This window comes from Carassius gibelio, chromosome A24, assembly GCF_023724105.1.
Source record: "Carassius gibelio isolate Cgi1373 ecotype wild population from Czech Republic chromosome A24, carGib1.2-hapl.c, whole genome shotgun sequence".
Classification (NCBI taxonomy): Eukaryota; Metazoa; Chordata; class Actinopteri; order Cypriniformes; family Cyprinidae; genus Carassius; species Carassius gibelio.
The window spans coordinates 2,394,673-2,409,556 of NC_068394.1; the positions used below are offsets into that span (position 1 = coordinate 2,394,673).

Consider the following 14,884-nt stretch of genomic DNA (forward strand, 5'->3'; position numbering starts at 1 on the left):
ATTAAATTGCAATTTTTTTTATTCTGTTTTTAATATTTGTTTAAATATTTTAAAGTGTGTTTACATTGTTTTTGTAATTTTTAATGATTTTACATTTCTGTATAGATTTAATTTAATTTAAATTTAAATTTAATTTGAATTTAATTTGAATTTAATTTGAATTTAATTTGAATTTAATTTGAATTTAATTTGAATTTAATTTAATATATATAGATTATATATAGATTTAATATAGAATTATTTTAGAATTAGTTTTAGAAAATAAAATATAGAAATTTAAGATTGTTTTTTATTTTCTGTTTAGCTTTAATTTATATTTAAATTTTATTTTCAATGATTTCTCTTCATCTTAAACATATTTATCTCAAATTCTTTATCACTTTTTTAATTATAAGTTTGTACTTTTTATATAGTATATATATATATATATTAAATCTTTAATTTATATTTATTTCAGTTTTAGTTTTAGATATTTTAGTACTTTAGCTTTCACATATTTATTTCAGTTAGGCAATATTTGTAATTATTATTATTATTATATATATTTTTTCATTTAAATAAGTAATATATTTGTCATGTGTATTAAGTTTACACACAAACACACACACACACACACACAATATATTTAGTTTAACTTTTTCCCTATAGCTTTATATAGGTTTATGTAATATTTTCACAGCTTAGTTGTAATATTTTAGTAAGTCAACTTAAACATAAATAAGAATGTTTATTTATTGATGGCTACTAACTGAAATAAGTTAGTTTTTTTAGTAGCAGTTAACAGTAAGAGAGTGTGTGTGTGTGTGTGTGTGTGTGTGTGTGTTATAGAGGAGGTCAGAGGAAGCGTCTCTACAGCGCTGTCCCGGGTCGAGAGTTTGTGGCGACACATTCTCACTCCGCTCACAGTGAGCCTGAGATCAGCCTCAACAAAGGGGACAAGGTCAAAGGTCAGGAAACTTCTCTTCAACTCAATATTAACATTTGAATATGCAAGGTTTATTAAAGCTGTATCAAACCCTCTCTCTCTCTCAGTGTTGAGTGTAGGTGAAGGAGGATTCTGGGAAGGAACGGTGAAGGGCCGCACAGGCTGGTTTCCTGCTGATTGTGTAGAAGAGGTTCAGGAGCAGCAAACAGGTACAGCAACACCCCAGCTCTCTTTAATATCTCAGCCGTGTCTGTGAAAGAAAGAGCCTTTATTTGAGTCTTAACAGTGTCTCAGTCAGTCCTCGGGTTTGAAGATGTGCTGGACAACAAGAACTAAGACATTTATTTCATGAATTTGAAAAATGTCTCTGGGGTATATTTAAACCGTATTTTTCGGACTATAAGTCGCACCTGTGTATAAGTCGCATCAGTCCAAAAATACGTCATGATGAGGAAAAAAAACATATATAAGTCGCATTTATTTAGAACCAAGAACCAAGAGAAAACATTACCGTCTCCAGCCGCGAGAGGGCGCTCTATGTCTTCAGTGTAGACTACAGGAGGACTGAGCAGCATAGAGCGCCCTCTGGCGGCTGGAGACGGTAGTGTTTTCTATTGGTTCATGTCAAATTAATTTTGAAAAAAAAGTCACACCTGACTATAAGTCGCAGGACCAGCCAAACTATGAAAAAAAGTGTGACTTTTAGTCTGGAAAATACGGTAGTAATAGTCAAAAATACATTGTATGGGTCAAAATGATCGATTTTTCTTTTATGCCAAATATCATTAGGATATTAAGTAAAAATCATTTTCAATGAAAATATTTTATACATTTTCTACCATAAATAAATCAAATACATTTTTGACTAGTAATATGCATTGCACTTTACTTCATTCTCTCAATATTTAGATTTTTTTGCACCCTCAGATTCCAGATTTTCTAATAGTTGTATCTCAGACAAATAGAAAGCTTATTTATTCAGTTATGATGCATGCATCTCAATTTTGAAAAATTTACCCTTATGAGCGGTTTTGTGGTCCAGTGTCACATATAAGCAAATTATTTTTGACAATAGAAGCAATCAGAAAAATAGCTGAGATATGAGTTGAACCATAAGTGAGAAATCCAGCTCTCCTGATCTATGAAAGATAAACGCTAATGTTCTTCCTCTCTGCTTACCTAAATGTGGACTTCTGTTCTACATGAATTAAGCTGTATGTAATTACTATCGACAAACCATGATCCTGAAACACAATGGGGAATTATTTCATTTCTTTATGAATCCTTTATGGGTCTTTTCTCTCTTTTTTGAGGATGTCCCCCAGGTCTTTTTCCCCGTGGTGATTTGCCTTCTCACATAATCTTCATGCGCACAGCACTCGAATATGCAAAATCACATCAAGCTGAATACATCACACTTCCATCTACACAGATATACACGCCTACATGTGCTAACAGTCAGAGTGTGTGTGTGTGTGTGTGTGTGTGTGTGTTTCAGAGAGCCGCAGTGAGAAGGCAAAGAGGAAACTGTTTCGTCATCACACAGTAGGAACGTACGATGGTCTTGAAGTCCCCAGGTGGGAACAGAATGGATTCTGAATTCACTTCTTCACATTTTTAATATTTAACCTTTTATCTGTGTAATCACACACACACACACACACACCCACACACACACAATAATTACACAATATAAATGTTCGTGGTTTGAAAAGTTTTTATGTTTTAAGGCTATACATTAATACAGTGATATTGTGAAATATTATTACAACTTAAAATAACTTTCCTATTTGTATATCATTTAAAATGTCATTTATTTCTGTGATGCTCCGCTGTATTTTTAGCATCATTCCTCCAGTCTTCAGTGTCACAAGATCTTCAGAAATCATAATAATATACTGATTTACTGCTCAAGAAACATTTATGATTATTATCACTGTTGAATAGTGCGTTTATTTTGAATTGAAGCATTTACATTAAAAACGTCTTTGATCAATTTAATGCATATTTTCTAAATACAGATAAAGTCATATAGAGAGTTAATATTCCATAATTTTTAAAAGGTACTATAGAAATAATTTGCAACTAATATAATGTATACAGTATGTTAAAAACTGAGCTTAAATCATGTTAAACTGAAAATGGTGGCACTTAAGGTTGTGCAGTGCCTCTATATTGGAAATGTGTTTCCTAGCCTAGGTTTGTGATAAAGTGTGTGCTCACTAGCAAGTACAGTACATGTTGATCCAGTGAAATCGAACGGATTCACCATATAAAAGATTAGCGGCTGCTTCCTGTTTCAAACGTTTGCTGGCAGGTACACAAAGCGAGTCTCTGCCTCCACTAGACTGTATGCAAATGTCACAGCCACTTTCGAAAAATGACACAACGATGTTTGGATCTGTGGCTCTCATGTGGATTATTAACACATGCGGTGTGAGCCGCTGCTGTCTCTCTCTCACACACCTTGCATCAGCTGAAACGAGATGCTTTCCAGTCGATATGTAAAATTGTGTTTGTGTGAGTGTCCGTGCACATATAAGCTGTCTTGATCATCTGTTGCCATGCAGGACGAGTGTGTGGTGAATACATCTCTCACCCACTCATCAAAATCCCACAGTTTATCTCAGGGTCCGTATGAAAGGAATAGAGCACCCAAAAATGAAAATTCTGTCATTATTTTCTCACCCTCACGTCGTTGCAAACCACAACACTGTTTTGTTTTGTTTTGTTGTCCAAAAATAATTTTTTTATTTCAGAAAGATTTCACAATAAGTATCTTCCGCTCACCAAGGCTGCATTTATATTAAAAAATACAATAAAAACATTAATATTGTGAAATATTATTACAATTGAAAAGAAATGTTTTCTATTATAATATGTTTTAAAATATAATTTATTTCCGTTATTTAAAGCTGAATTTTTTAGCATCACTGATCCAGTCTTCAGTGTCACATGATCTTCAGATGCTGATTTGCTGCTCAAAAAACATTTATCTGATTATTAACAATGTTAAAATCATTGTTCTGCTTCATAATTATGCATACATGTTTTACATGATTTTTTTTTTTTTTGATGAATAGAAAGTTCAAAATAACTATTTTTTTATGAAATCTTTTGTAACTTTATAAATATCTTTTCTTTCACTTTTGATCAATTTAATGCTACTGATTAATTTCTTTAAAAATATTCTATATTCTCATTATTTCCCAGGCTTCTGAAGTCATACAGTATGATACTTGGTGTTACACACCATATTTAAGTAATTAATTGACTGAAAATCGTATGATCAACTGCATTATCGACAATAATAGACTGTAACCTGGAGCTGTCAAGGCCAGAAAAACACCATGAAAGTATCATAAAAGCAGTCATTATATTACTATATTTTCTCTGCATCTCATGAAATTAAAGAAATGGCTTTTGGCATCACTGACATCAAACCTGTGCGATGGGAAAAGTCATCAGTGTTTAACTGTTTTAATGAACCATTCCTAAAGCACAAACAGCATGGGTTCAATTAGCAGGGAATCTGGCATTTTTATATAGGCTTCAATGTGTACCTTGATTGCAATAATAAAATCACCAAATGCATGTGTCTGCTTCTCATGCACGGTTACAGTCTGACTTTTTTAATGGTGGTTTTTGTCTACAACAAAAATAGACTGAAACCAGAAGCTGTCAAGACGGCTTCGTTGACATCAAACCTGACATGATAGAGAAAAAAATCTATTAATACGAAACATTCCTTAAGCTTGAACAATAGAGCATGACATTTGCAATCCCACTTGTTCAATTCCCAGGCAATGCATGCATTTTTATCTTGAATGCTATGTAAGTCACTTTGGATAAAAGCGTCTGCCAAATACATTTATATAAATGTTACATTTAGGTCTGCTCCTCATGCAAAGTTATCCTATGATCATTTGAAATACTTGCTATTTTTGACCGTTTATGTCTAACAACAAAAACTGTAACCAGAAGCTATAAAGAAATTACTTTTGGCATCACTGAAATCAAACCTGTTGCAATTGGAGAATGCATGTATCAGTTTAAATTGAGCATTATGTATCTCAAACAATAGAGCAAGGCGTTTGCAATGCAATGGGTTCAGTTTCCATGCAATGCATGCATTTCTACATAAATGATGTACTGTTAATGCAACGCAAGTCGCTTTGGATTAAAGTATCTCCCAACTGCATGAAAGCAAATGTTACTTTCTTTCTAGTTGGGGAATCGAACCCGCAACTGCTCCCCGGGCACCGCAGCATAAATGGCTGCCCACTGCTGTGTGTGTGTGTGTGTGTGTGTTCACTGCTCTGTGTGTGTGCACTTTGGATGGATGAAATGCAGAACACGAATTCTGAGTGTAGTGTGGGTCACCATACTTGGCTGTGTGTCACATCTCTGTTATATGGAAAAGAGCAGCAAGAACGTTCAGCTAAACATCTCCTTTCGCGTTCCACGTTAGAAAGAGAATCACACAGGTTTGAAACGAGCACAGGATTCTGGTTTTCGAGTGAACTATTCCTTTAAAGCATGTTTCTCTCCCACACTCGTTTCTTTCATTCTCTCCCTCCTCTTTTTTTCACACAACCCCTCCTCGTTCTGTCTCTCTGAATGTCGCAGTGACTGAATGTGAGCTCTGTAAAACCCCCCCTTTCTCTCTCTCTCTCTCTCTCTCTCCTCCTCCTCTCTCGATCATAAGCGTGTAGGGTCTCTCTCTCTCTCTCTCTCTCTCTCTCTCTCTCTCTCTCTCTCTCTCTCTCTCTCTCTCTCTCTCTCTCGAGGGCTGGAGAGGAGGAGGAGGACTCTGAGGAGGGGGGGGACATGGCAATGGGGGGATACGGAGAGAAAGACCTGTCTCTCCCTCTCTCCCTCTCATCCTCATGGCCCTCGCTCGGTCCCCAGAACCGCAGCGTCTGGTTCATTTACAGGTATCGGCTGCTCCGTTCTTTTATTGTCGCTGCGGAGAGAGAGATAGAGCGAGAGAGAGCGAGACAGGCAGATGGATGCTCTGAAGAGGTAGCAGACAGACCGTTGAGCAGAATGTTTTTATATACAGTATATATCATCTGTATGTGTGTGTGTGTGTGGCTACAGTCTGGTCGTTTATCGTAAATCAAATCCCTCTCTCTCGTACAGTGATTGTGTATATATGTGTATACGTGTGCATATGAGTCGTGAATGTGGCTGTCACTGTATATACACAGCATTATTTTGCTGTGTGTGTTTTAGTGTTGTAAATTGGTTCATGTGACATGTATGTGTGTTTTTGAGTCATTGAACCGGTATGAGTCACTATGGGTGTACATGTATATGCATGCATGCACAGTACATCATAGAAAGTTGTGATGCTGCGGCTTTGATCAAATACAGGATGAATGTGTGTATCGTCATTTATTCATCACTATCTTTCCCGCTGACATTCCTACACTGATGAGGAGATGTGCAACGCTGTTGGGAATGGCGTTTAAGTAGGAAAATGCTGCTGCCGGGTCGGATTAAAATTCGAGATAGATCAACTTCTAGAAAATGTGCAAACTTCTCATGTGAGGATTTTGTAAGGGAAAATCATAATTGCAATAAAAAGAAAAACGCTCAGTTCAATTTTAAGGTGTTTAATTAATCTTCAAAGCTGAAATTATTTTGGTTTTCCAATGCGGATAATGTGAATACTAATTTGTTTGCATGTTGTTATTCTCACAAATATGGCATGAATGTGTAGATTTTAAATTGCTAAATTTTTACAGTTTTATTTTATTTTTTTAAGTTTCCTTTTGCAGTAGAATTTGCTTTGGGTTCAAGCATGTTTACGTGATTGCATGTATGCATTTAAACAGTTGGTTGCTCAGCCCAAACTCTGTTATTTATGCCTCACAGTATTTTCTGCTGTTATTCATACTCAGATGCAATGTGCTGATGCTGTTGTGAACCGCATTTAAGAAGGAAAATGCTTCTGTCGGCTTGAAAATCACACCTTAAATAAAAACATGTTTAGCTGATGTTAAAAGAATTAAACAATAATTTTCTTTAGTTACAAAACTTGTTTTAGTTTTCCATCGCTGCTAATCTGAATATAATTTTTTAGCATGCTGTGATGCTCCTGAATTGTTTAAAATGTGGCATAAATATGTGCTTCATGTGACAAAACCTATCAGTATTAAGGTTTAGTTTGGTTTTAAGCTTCTAATTAGCTTTATATAAGAACTAGAAGTCTAAAGTGTGTCGTCTGCAGTGCTGCGTAAATTACATAAAAATTGTAGTCTGTTACTGATTACAAATTACATGATGAAAATTGTAGTAGGTAATATAATCTAGATTTTAGATAATTCATTCTGACTACTTTTTGATTACCTTTAGGTTACTTTTGTCTTCACTTGTTTCTAGATTTGAATGGGTTTGTTGTTTTAACAGCATATATTCCATTCTTTGTTATCAGCATCAAGAAATACATTAAACATGACATAACATTACTCCAGGGTTTCTCAAAAGATCTGCAGACGGTTTATGAGTTGATTAAAAGATAATATTTCATTAAATCAAGTAATCCACAAAAAAGTATCTGATTATGAGCATTTTAAAATGTAATGTATTGTAATTACAAGGGCTGCATCTATGATGTAATCCAGATAACCACCCAGCACTGGTCGTCTGTTAGTTAAGTTGACATCGGTACAGTCAAAGACTATTTTTTGGTGTTGGATTTTCAGTTTTCACTAAATTAAACATGACATTTTATTCTAACTTGCAGCTAATCTAAATTATGCACCATACACTGCACTTACACACTATGTACTTCTGCACTATGCACTCAAACGTGTAGTGTGTGAATAATGTAAGATTATTTTGTCCTTCATCATCGAAGTCTTATAGCCCCTCCCACTCCACTATGTAATCAAAGCTGCATCAGTTGAGTGCATGAAGTGTCCAACATTCCACACTTTATTTTATTATTCTTGTAATTTTCAGTGTGAATGCACTACTCAGACTATTTATACTCTAAAACGTCTGTAGTCTGTAACTGTCAATGTCTTTGCACTGAACTAGCTGCACACGTCTACAGACCAGCCCCCATACGCTCACCATGACAACCATGGTGTCCGCCAAAATTCCATAGTTACTACCGGTATTGTTACTACTTTAAACCCAACATAAATTAATTTCTATGAATCATTTCTGTTTCTGAGCTTCAGCTTGTAGCTGTGTTTTGGAACATGGTGGATTCTAACTGGTCTAGAGCTGGTCATTATACTGCAGCAATGGCTGCCCACTGCTCCGGGTGTGTGAGTGTGAGTGTGTGTGTGTGTGTCTGTGTGTGTGTGTGTGTGTGAGTGTGTGTGTGTGTGTGTGTGTGTGTGTGTGTGTGTGTGTGTGTGTGTGTGTGTGTGTGTGTGTGTGTGTGTTCGGGTTAAATGCAGAGCACAAATTTGAGTGTGGGACACCATACTGGGCCACGTCACATCAATTTTACTTTCACTTATTAAATCTGGATATTAACTGGCTGGTTTACGAGTCACAGTTTTATAAACATCTTAACCACTTTAAACTTTAGCTTGTTTGACACTGGTCCGAGATGACCAGCCTGAAACAGCTAGCAAACAGCTAGCAATATATATATATATATATATATATATATATATATATATATATATATATATATATATATATATATATATATAAATTTGTTTTTATTTGTATATATTTTATATATTTTTGTACATTTGAAAGTTCCTGTTGTGTTTGTCACACACACACACACACACACACACACACACACACACACACACACATATATATATATATATATATATATGAATTAATCTTCATTTGTATATATTGTATATATTATTGTACATTTTAATTTCATTCAAGTTTCTGTTGTGTTTGTCATATATATGGTTTTTATAAAATTTGGTTTTAGTTTTAGTACTTTTAGTAAATTATTTAATGTAAACCAAATGAAAATGTATATTGTTTCCTTGGCAACTAACTAAATGTAAAGAAAAAAGTTAATATACAAGTTTTTTGTTCATTTACAAAAAACAAGTTAAATATATGATTTTAGTTTTATTTAACAATAATAACCCTGTCTTACGTTTATATTCCAAAATGGTGACAAGTAATTTCTTAAGTTAATATTTTTTGTTTGTTTTTATTTTTTTATTTTCCATTTTCATGTAAATTTTCATTTGTAATTTGTTTGTTTCCTTTTCGAATGGGACGTCACACTGCGTCCTGTAGAGAGCGCTATGAGGAATGCCTCAGTGATGTGCAGCGACTAAACACAACAATGAACTTGACATTGGCAGGCAGCAGCCTATGATATCACAGCTGGTGAGGCGAGGGTAATAAAAGGGAACCTGTGAAGTACATCATTCTTTTTTTTTCGTCTTTAGGAGAGCATTTGTTTGAACATGACTTTGGAGCATGCATGTTTAGCTCATGAGGGAGCAGAATGCATGCACTGAAAAGATTTCCCAGTGAAAGCTTAGTTTGTACTGTCCCTATTCCCAAAGGATGTGGGACGCCTTTTTGGGTGGAATGCAGTTTTTTCTACGAGCATGCTGGATGCACTAAGTATGATGCATTCACAAGACTCACTATAAGAGACAGATAAGGAACCTTTTCCTTTCTGCTCTCTCCTAAGGGATAGTAGTTGGTGTTTGCATGAATGCATTCGGCTCTTGATGGAGTTTAAGGCACTTAAAAAGCAATTAATTAATGTCTGTCCGCCTGATTCTTTCAAAGTGATGGAATCTTTAGTTTGAGCTTGCATGCTTGAGGTTAAATGCATGCTTTTCACAATGCAGTCGCAGTAATTGGTTACACTTGGGCTTGGCTTTCTCTTGAGGGAAGAGAGTTAAGCATCTGCACTCTGTGGTTGGGTCCCATGACAGCCATTGAGACGGGTTTGTTCGATCGGGGTGTGGTTAGGCCTCCTCTCATTTTAGAGAGTCATCATGCGGAGGCCTTCACTCCTTGACCATTTATTGCGAGCATCTTGAGGACTCTTCTTGCTACAGAGAGTTATCTTCATGGAGGCCTCCATTCGCCAGAGCTCCACTAGGACAGCATCTGTGAGTCTGTGAGCCCCCTTACAGTATGTCCTGAGGGTAGGGTGTAGTTAGGGCTCCTCTCGTTTCAGATCATTGTAATGTCAAGGCCTCTACTCCTAGAGCTCGGAAGGTGGGGTAGTATACTAGATTATTAGGATTTCTGGGAGCCTCCTAGGCTATTGACCGTAATATGGAGTGTTATCATGCCACTTCTCAGTTTGAGAGGTGTTGTATTTAGGCCTTGTGGGCCAGTTAGCTCTCAGTGTTAGGCTCTTTGCAAGCCTCTTTGGTTGCTGGCCTGTTGAGGCCTCTGTTCTTGAGAAGCTTTGGTCTATGATTGCGTTGCTGGTGCAGGGTTGAGGATTCCTTTGAGTATGGCATGGCGGCGTTGGTTCACCATTCCCATAGTGGCCTCTAGAGGATGCAGCGCGAATTCCCATTCGAAAGGAAACATCTCTGGTCATGCATGAATCCTGAGAAGGAGACAGAGAGTCCCTTTGCAATGAACTCCTGAAGAATTGCTGCACGTTGCCTTCAGGCAAGAAGCGTAATTACGTATTTCACAGGTGCCGTTTAACAGCTGTGATGTCATAGGCTGCCGCCTGCCACAGTCAAGTTCATTGTCGTGTTTAGACTCATGCTTCAGACACCGGTCATGCCGGAGGCATTCCCCATAGCACTCTCTAGGGGATGCAGTGTCTCGTTCCCCTTCTCAGGGAACTATGGTTACATGCACAACCTGAGACTTTTTCTGTTATTGTTATTAATCTTTCAAATGAGCTTCTCTCTTCTCTCTCTGACAGTGACTACATCATAAAGGAGAAAACTGTACTTCTGCAGAAAAAAGAAAATGAAGGCTTCGGTTTTGTACTCCGAGGGGCCAAAGGTAAGTGATGTACATCAGCGAGCACAGCATGATATAGACGGATCACATCCATGATTGTGATCTGTGGATCTCCAGCTCAGACTCCTGTGGAGGAGTTCAGCCCGACTCCAGCCTTCCCTGCTCTGCAGTACCTCGAGTCTGTGGATGAGGGGGGCGTCGCGTGGAGGTCCGGCCTGCGAATGGGGGATTTCCTGATCGAGGTCAGCAAAGATGTCGCCTTCTTTGATGCAACCATGTTATAGATATCTAATGAACCATTTAAACAAGTTTTATTAGATAAAGAGCCATAGAATGTTAAATAGAAGACCGAATGCTGCATCGCTAGAAAAGCCAAAACTAGTTTAGCGGTATAGCCTCAGTCTGTGAGGTGTTAAACCCAGCACTGAACAAATCTTAACACCTACACTGAGGTGATAAACCTCACAGAGATACTTGTGTTACCTACTTTTAATTGATTCTGGAAGAGAAGATGAAATGGATCTTGTGTTCTCTGTGTATGCCATCTTGACTATGTGTTGCTGCAAAATATATTTTTATTGATGCGTCTCCAGACGCAACGCCCTGTTAGCAAAAACCTTCACCTCACGGTTCCCAGCAGGTTAATTTGGTGTGTGAATCATGTTGAATCATTTTGAATCAAGTCTGATGATAACACCCACTTGTGCTTCTCTCTCTTTCTCTAAACTGCAAATCAAATTTCCTTTCTTATATAATGGTTAAATATACTTTTCATTAAAAAAAAAAAAAATAAATAAAAAAATAAAATAAAATCTTTTTGAAAATCACCAGAATTGAAAGATAGATTAGAATTAGAATATTTGGAATATATAAGTTCAAAAGTTCAGGGCTTGTAAACTTTTTTCAGTGTTTTTGAAAAGCCTTTTATGCTAACCAAGGCTGCATTTATTTGATTCAAAATCCAATAAAATGTTAATATTGTGAAATTGTATTAGTGGTTTTTATTTATGTTTTAAAATGTAATTCATTCTTGTGATCAAAGCTGAATTCTCAGCATCTTTACTCCAGTCTGCAGTGTCACACGATCCTTCAGAAATCAATCTAATATGCTAATTTGCTGCTAATTATGTGTTGAGAACAGTTGTGCTGCTTTTTTATACACTTATTACATATTATTATAAGTGATACAATATGTGTGATACACTGATGCATTTTTATTCTTATTTTTTATTCTTTGATGAAGGTAAAGTTCAAAAGAGCAGCATTTATTTGAAATTAAATATTTTGTGATTTAATTTCTGTAACTTTTTATCAATTTAATGAATTTTCTTTTGATCCTTGCTGAATAAAAGTGTTAATTTTTTTTTTTTTTTTTAAATACTGTTACCAAAACTTTCAATGGTTATGTTAAAAACCCATCTTTTTAAGATGTCTGTGTCCTAATTGGTGACACTCAATGTATATTCTATTATACTTCTTGTTGTTTTCTTTTTCTTTTTTAATGTATTTTTAATGTATTTATTTTTGCACTGTACTTGTAGCGCTTTGGGTATAAGAAAAGCGCAATATAAATAAAATGTATTATTATTATTATTATTATTATTATTATTATTATTATTATGTGTATTAGAATGTATCTTAAGTTACTATTGATTGAAATATCGTGTCTGTATTTTGACAGGTGAATGGCATCAATGTAGTGAAGGTGGGTCACAGGCAGGTGGTGAACATGATTCGCCAGGGCGGGAACAGTCTGGTGGTGAAGGTCGTCATGGTAGCACGAAATCCTGAGATGGAGGAAATACCTAAGAAGAAAGGTCAGAGAGCGATTTTACTGTAGATTTGTCTGTGGGAGTACGAATGAATGGCATTGCAGACGGTTTTTGATTTGATGTAACAGTGCTTTCTTTCCCTTTAGTTCCCCAGCAAAGTAAGCGGCTGACCCCTCCAGCTTTAGCTCTGCGCTCCAAATCCATGACTCTAGAACTGGAGGAGATGGGTACAATCTTACATACACATATACACACATGAAATGCATGTTATTCAATTAAGCATTTACTGTTATCATAAACTCTGATATGACATATCCAATTCTCTTTTTGGCTGATAATTTGCTTCTTTGTCTTTCTTTCTTCGTTGCACATAGTGGAGAAAGGTCTGTGCAGGGTCTTGTCATTTTGAACAATTATAATATCTTAAAATGAATCTCACAAAAATTATCCAGGACACATTTCACCTCAAAATACTAAATAAATAACTAACTATGAATGTATATCGCCAATTTATGGGAATTGAGCATATTTTTTCACAGTGCTTCTATATAATTTATTTTTATTTTTTTCATTAATTTTTTTACAGTGCACAAACAAAATAAAAATTATTCTAAAACAGGCCTCGTTTTTTTTATTATTACGCAAAAAATAATTTCTAGCTTCTTCTTTTTTTAGGGATGGAATATGTCTTAGTTTTCTGACAGGATTTATGAAATTAACTCTTTAATAATTTCATAGTGTTGTAGAGAGTTGACGTTTTTTAGTTGGATAATCTGTCTTCTCTTATAAAATGTATCAAGGTTATTAATGTCAGGATCAGTCTAGATTTTAAACAATAAACAACAGCATGCAGTTTATATGTATTAGTCATAAAATGTGTTTATTTTAGTGACAGTGAAAACAGACTGCAAACTTGAGAAAAATACTTGCTGTTTATTGACACGATTGCTAATAGTGTTACAAGGGAATACTTTAAAATAATTATAAAATATTTGTAAAATGTTACATTGTCACCATATTGTCCAGTTAAACATGTATTTATAAAAGCATATTATTGCATTTTTAACATAACTCACTTTCTTTTGCAGCTGCCTCGCCATGGAAGAAGAAACCAGGTGAATTGTTTTTTTTTTGTTTTCTTTAAATGCATAAGGGTTATGAAATGTGTATTACAATTGCCTTTAGTTAGTATGGTTATCACATAGGATGCATTTGTGTGGGTTTGTTTCTTGTAAGCTATTTATTAGGATCATTATGGTCAGATACATGTGTAGCTGTCTCTGTGTATTTGTGTGTGAAGTTGCTTTTTTGTATGTGGCTCAGATCATACAGAGAGCTCTCAAGCTACAGAAAAGAAGAAGAGTGTCTATCAAATGGCCCTTAGTAAGAAACCCATCTTTTTCATTTACTATATCTTATCTCCTTATACAAATTTGTTTTCTGTACACACACTTTTGATTCTCACATAAAGGTGCTGTAGGGAACTTTTGTAAAAAAATATTTTTTACATATTTATTAAACCTGTCCTTATGTCCTGACAGTAGAATATGAGACAGATAATCTGTGAAAAAAATCAAGCTCCTCTGGCTCCTCCCAGTGCTCCTATTGCCATTTGCAGAAATACATGGCTCCCGGTAAAAAACAACCAATCAGAGCTGCGGTCCGTAACTTTGTTTGTGTTCAAAATGTAGAAAAATGAACATAATAAGCGAGTACACCATGAATCCATTTTCCAAACCGTGTTTTTGGCTTGTCCTGAATCACTAGGGTGCACCTATAATAAGTGTTTATATTCGGACTATTTTAGATTGCTTCGGGGGTACCGCGGCGGAGTAACCCAGTACCTTTGTGATTCTTCATAGACATAAACAGAGAGAAGTAGTTCCGGCTACGATGTTCTTCCGCAAGACGCAAGCAGTTCTGTTTATTAACCGCTAGAGCGTCAAAAGTTCCCTACTGCAGCTTTAATGTATATTATTATTATTCCAGGTGATTCATCTCAAGTTTTGTAACATGTTTATTTTCGTTTGTGGTTCTCCAGATAAGCTGGATGAGATTCTAGCCGCTGCTCAGCAGACAATTAGCACATCAGACTCTCAGGGTCACAGAGGTCCGGGGGGCAAGAAGGAACGAAACAAGGGCTTTAACGCTAATGAGGTAACATCTCTGTTTCATTATCTCTATTCTGATTGACATTTTTGAAGTAAAAAACATACTACAGTTAGTATGGTATCTTTTGTCATTTATCATCAGCATAAACTTTAACAAGCATCTTTAAAAAACA

General features: G+C 35.7%; 1 protein-coding gene across 2 annotated transcripts in view; it reads left to right on the plus strand.

Annotated features, from left to right (window-relative positions):
- LOC127945831 (SH3 and multiple ankyrin repeat domains protein 1) overlaps window positions 1–14,884 on the plus strand; it is a 47,209-nt gene that overhangs the window by 24,822 nt on the left and 7,503 nt on the right. For both annotated transcript variants that reach the window (XM_052541914.1, XM_052541915.1), the window contains 10 exons: window positions 829–947; window positions 1,033–1,134; window positions 2,424–2,502; window positions 10,788–10,870; window positions 10,946–11,070; window positions 12,510–12,645; window positions 12,747–12,827; window positions 13,689–13,715; window positions 13,924–13,983; window positions 14,642–14,757. In XM_052541914.1, the coding sequence (XP_052397874.1) occupies window positions 829–947; window positions 1,033–1,134; window positions 2,424–2,502; window positions 10,788–10,870; window positions 10,946–11,070; window positions 12,510–12,645; window positions 12,747–12,827; window positions 13,689–13,715; window positions 13,924–13,983; window positions 14,642–14,757 (928 nt within the window). The remainder of the gene's footprint in view (window positions 1–828; window positions 948–1,032; window positions 1,135–2,423; window positions 2,503–10,787; window positions 10,871–10,945; window positions 11,071–12,509; window positions 12,646–12,746; window positions 12,828–13,688; window positions 13,716–13,923; window positions 13,984–14,641; window positions 14,758–14,884) is intronic.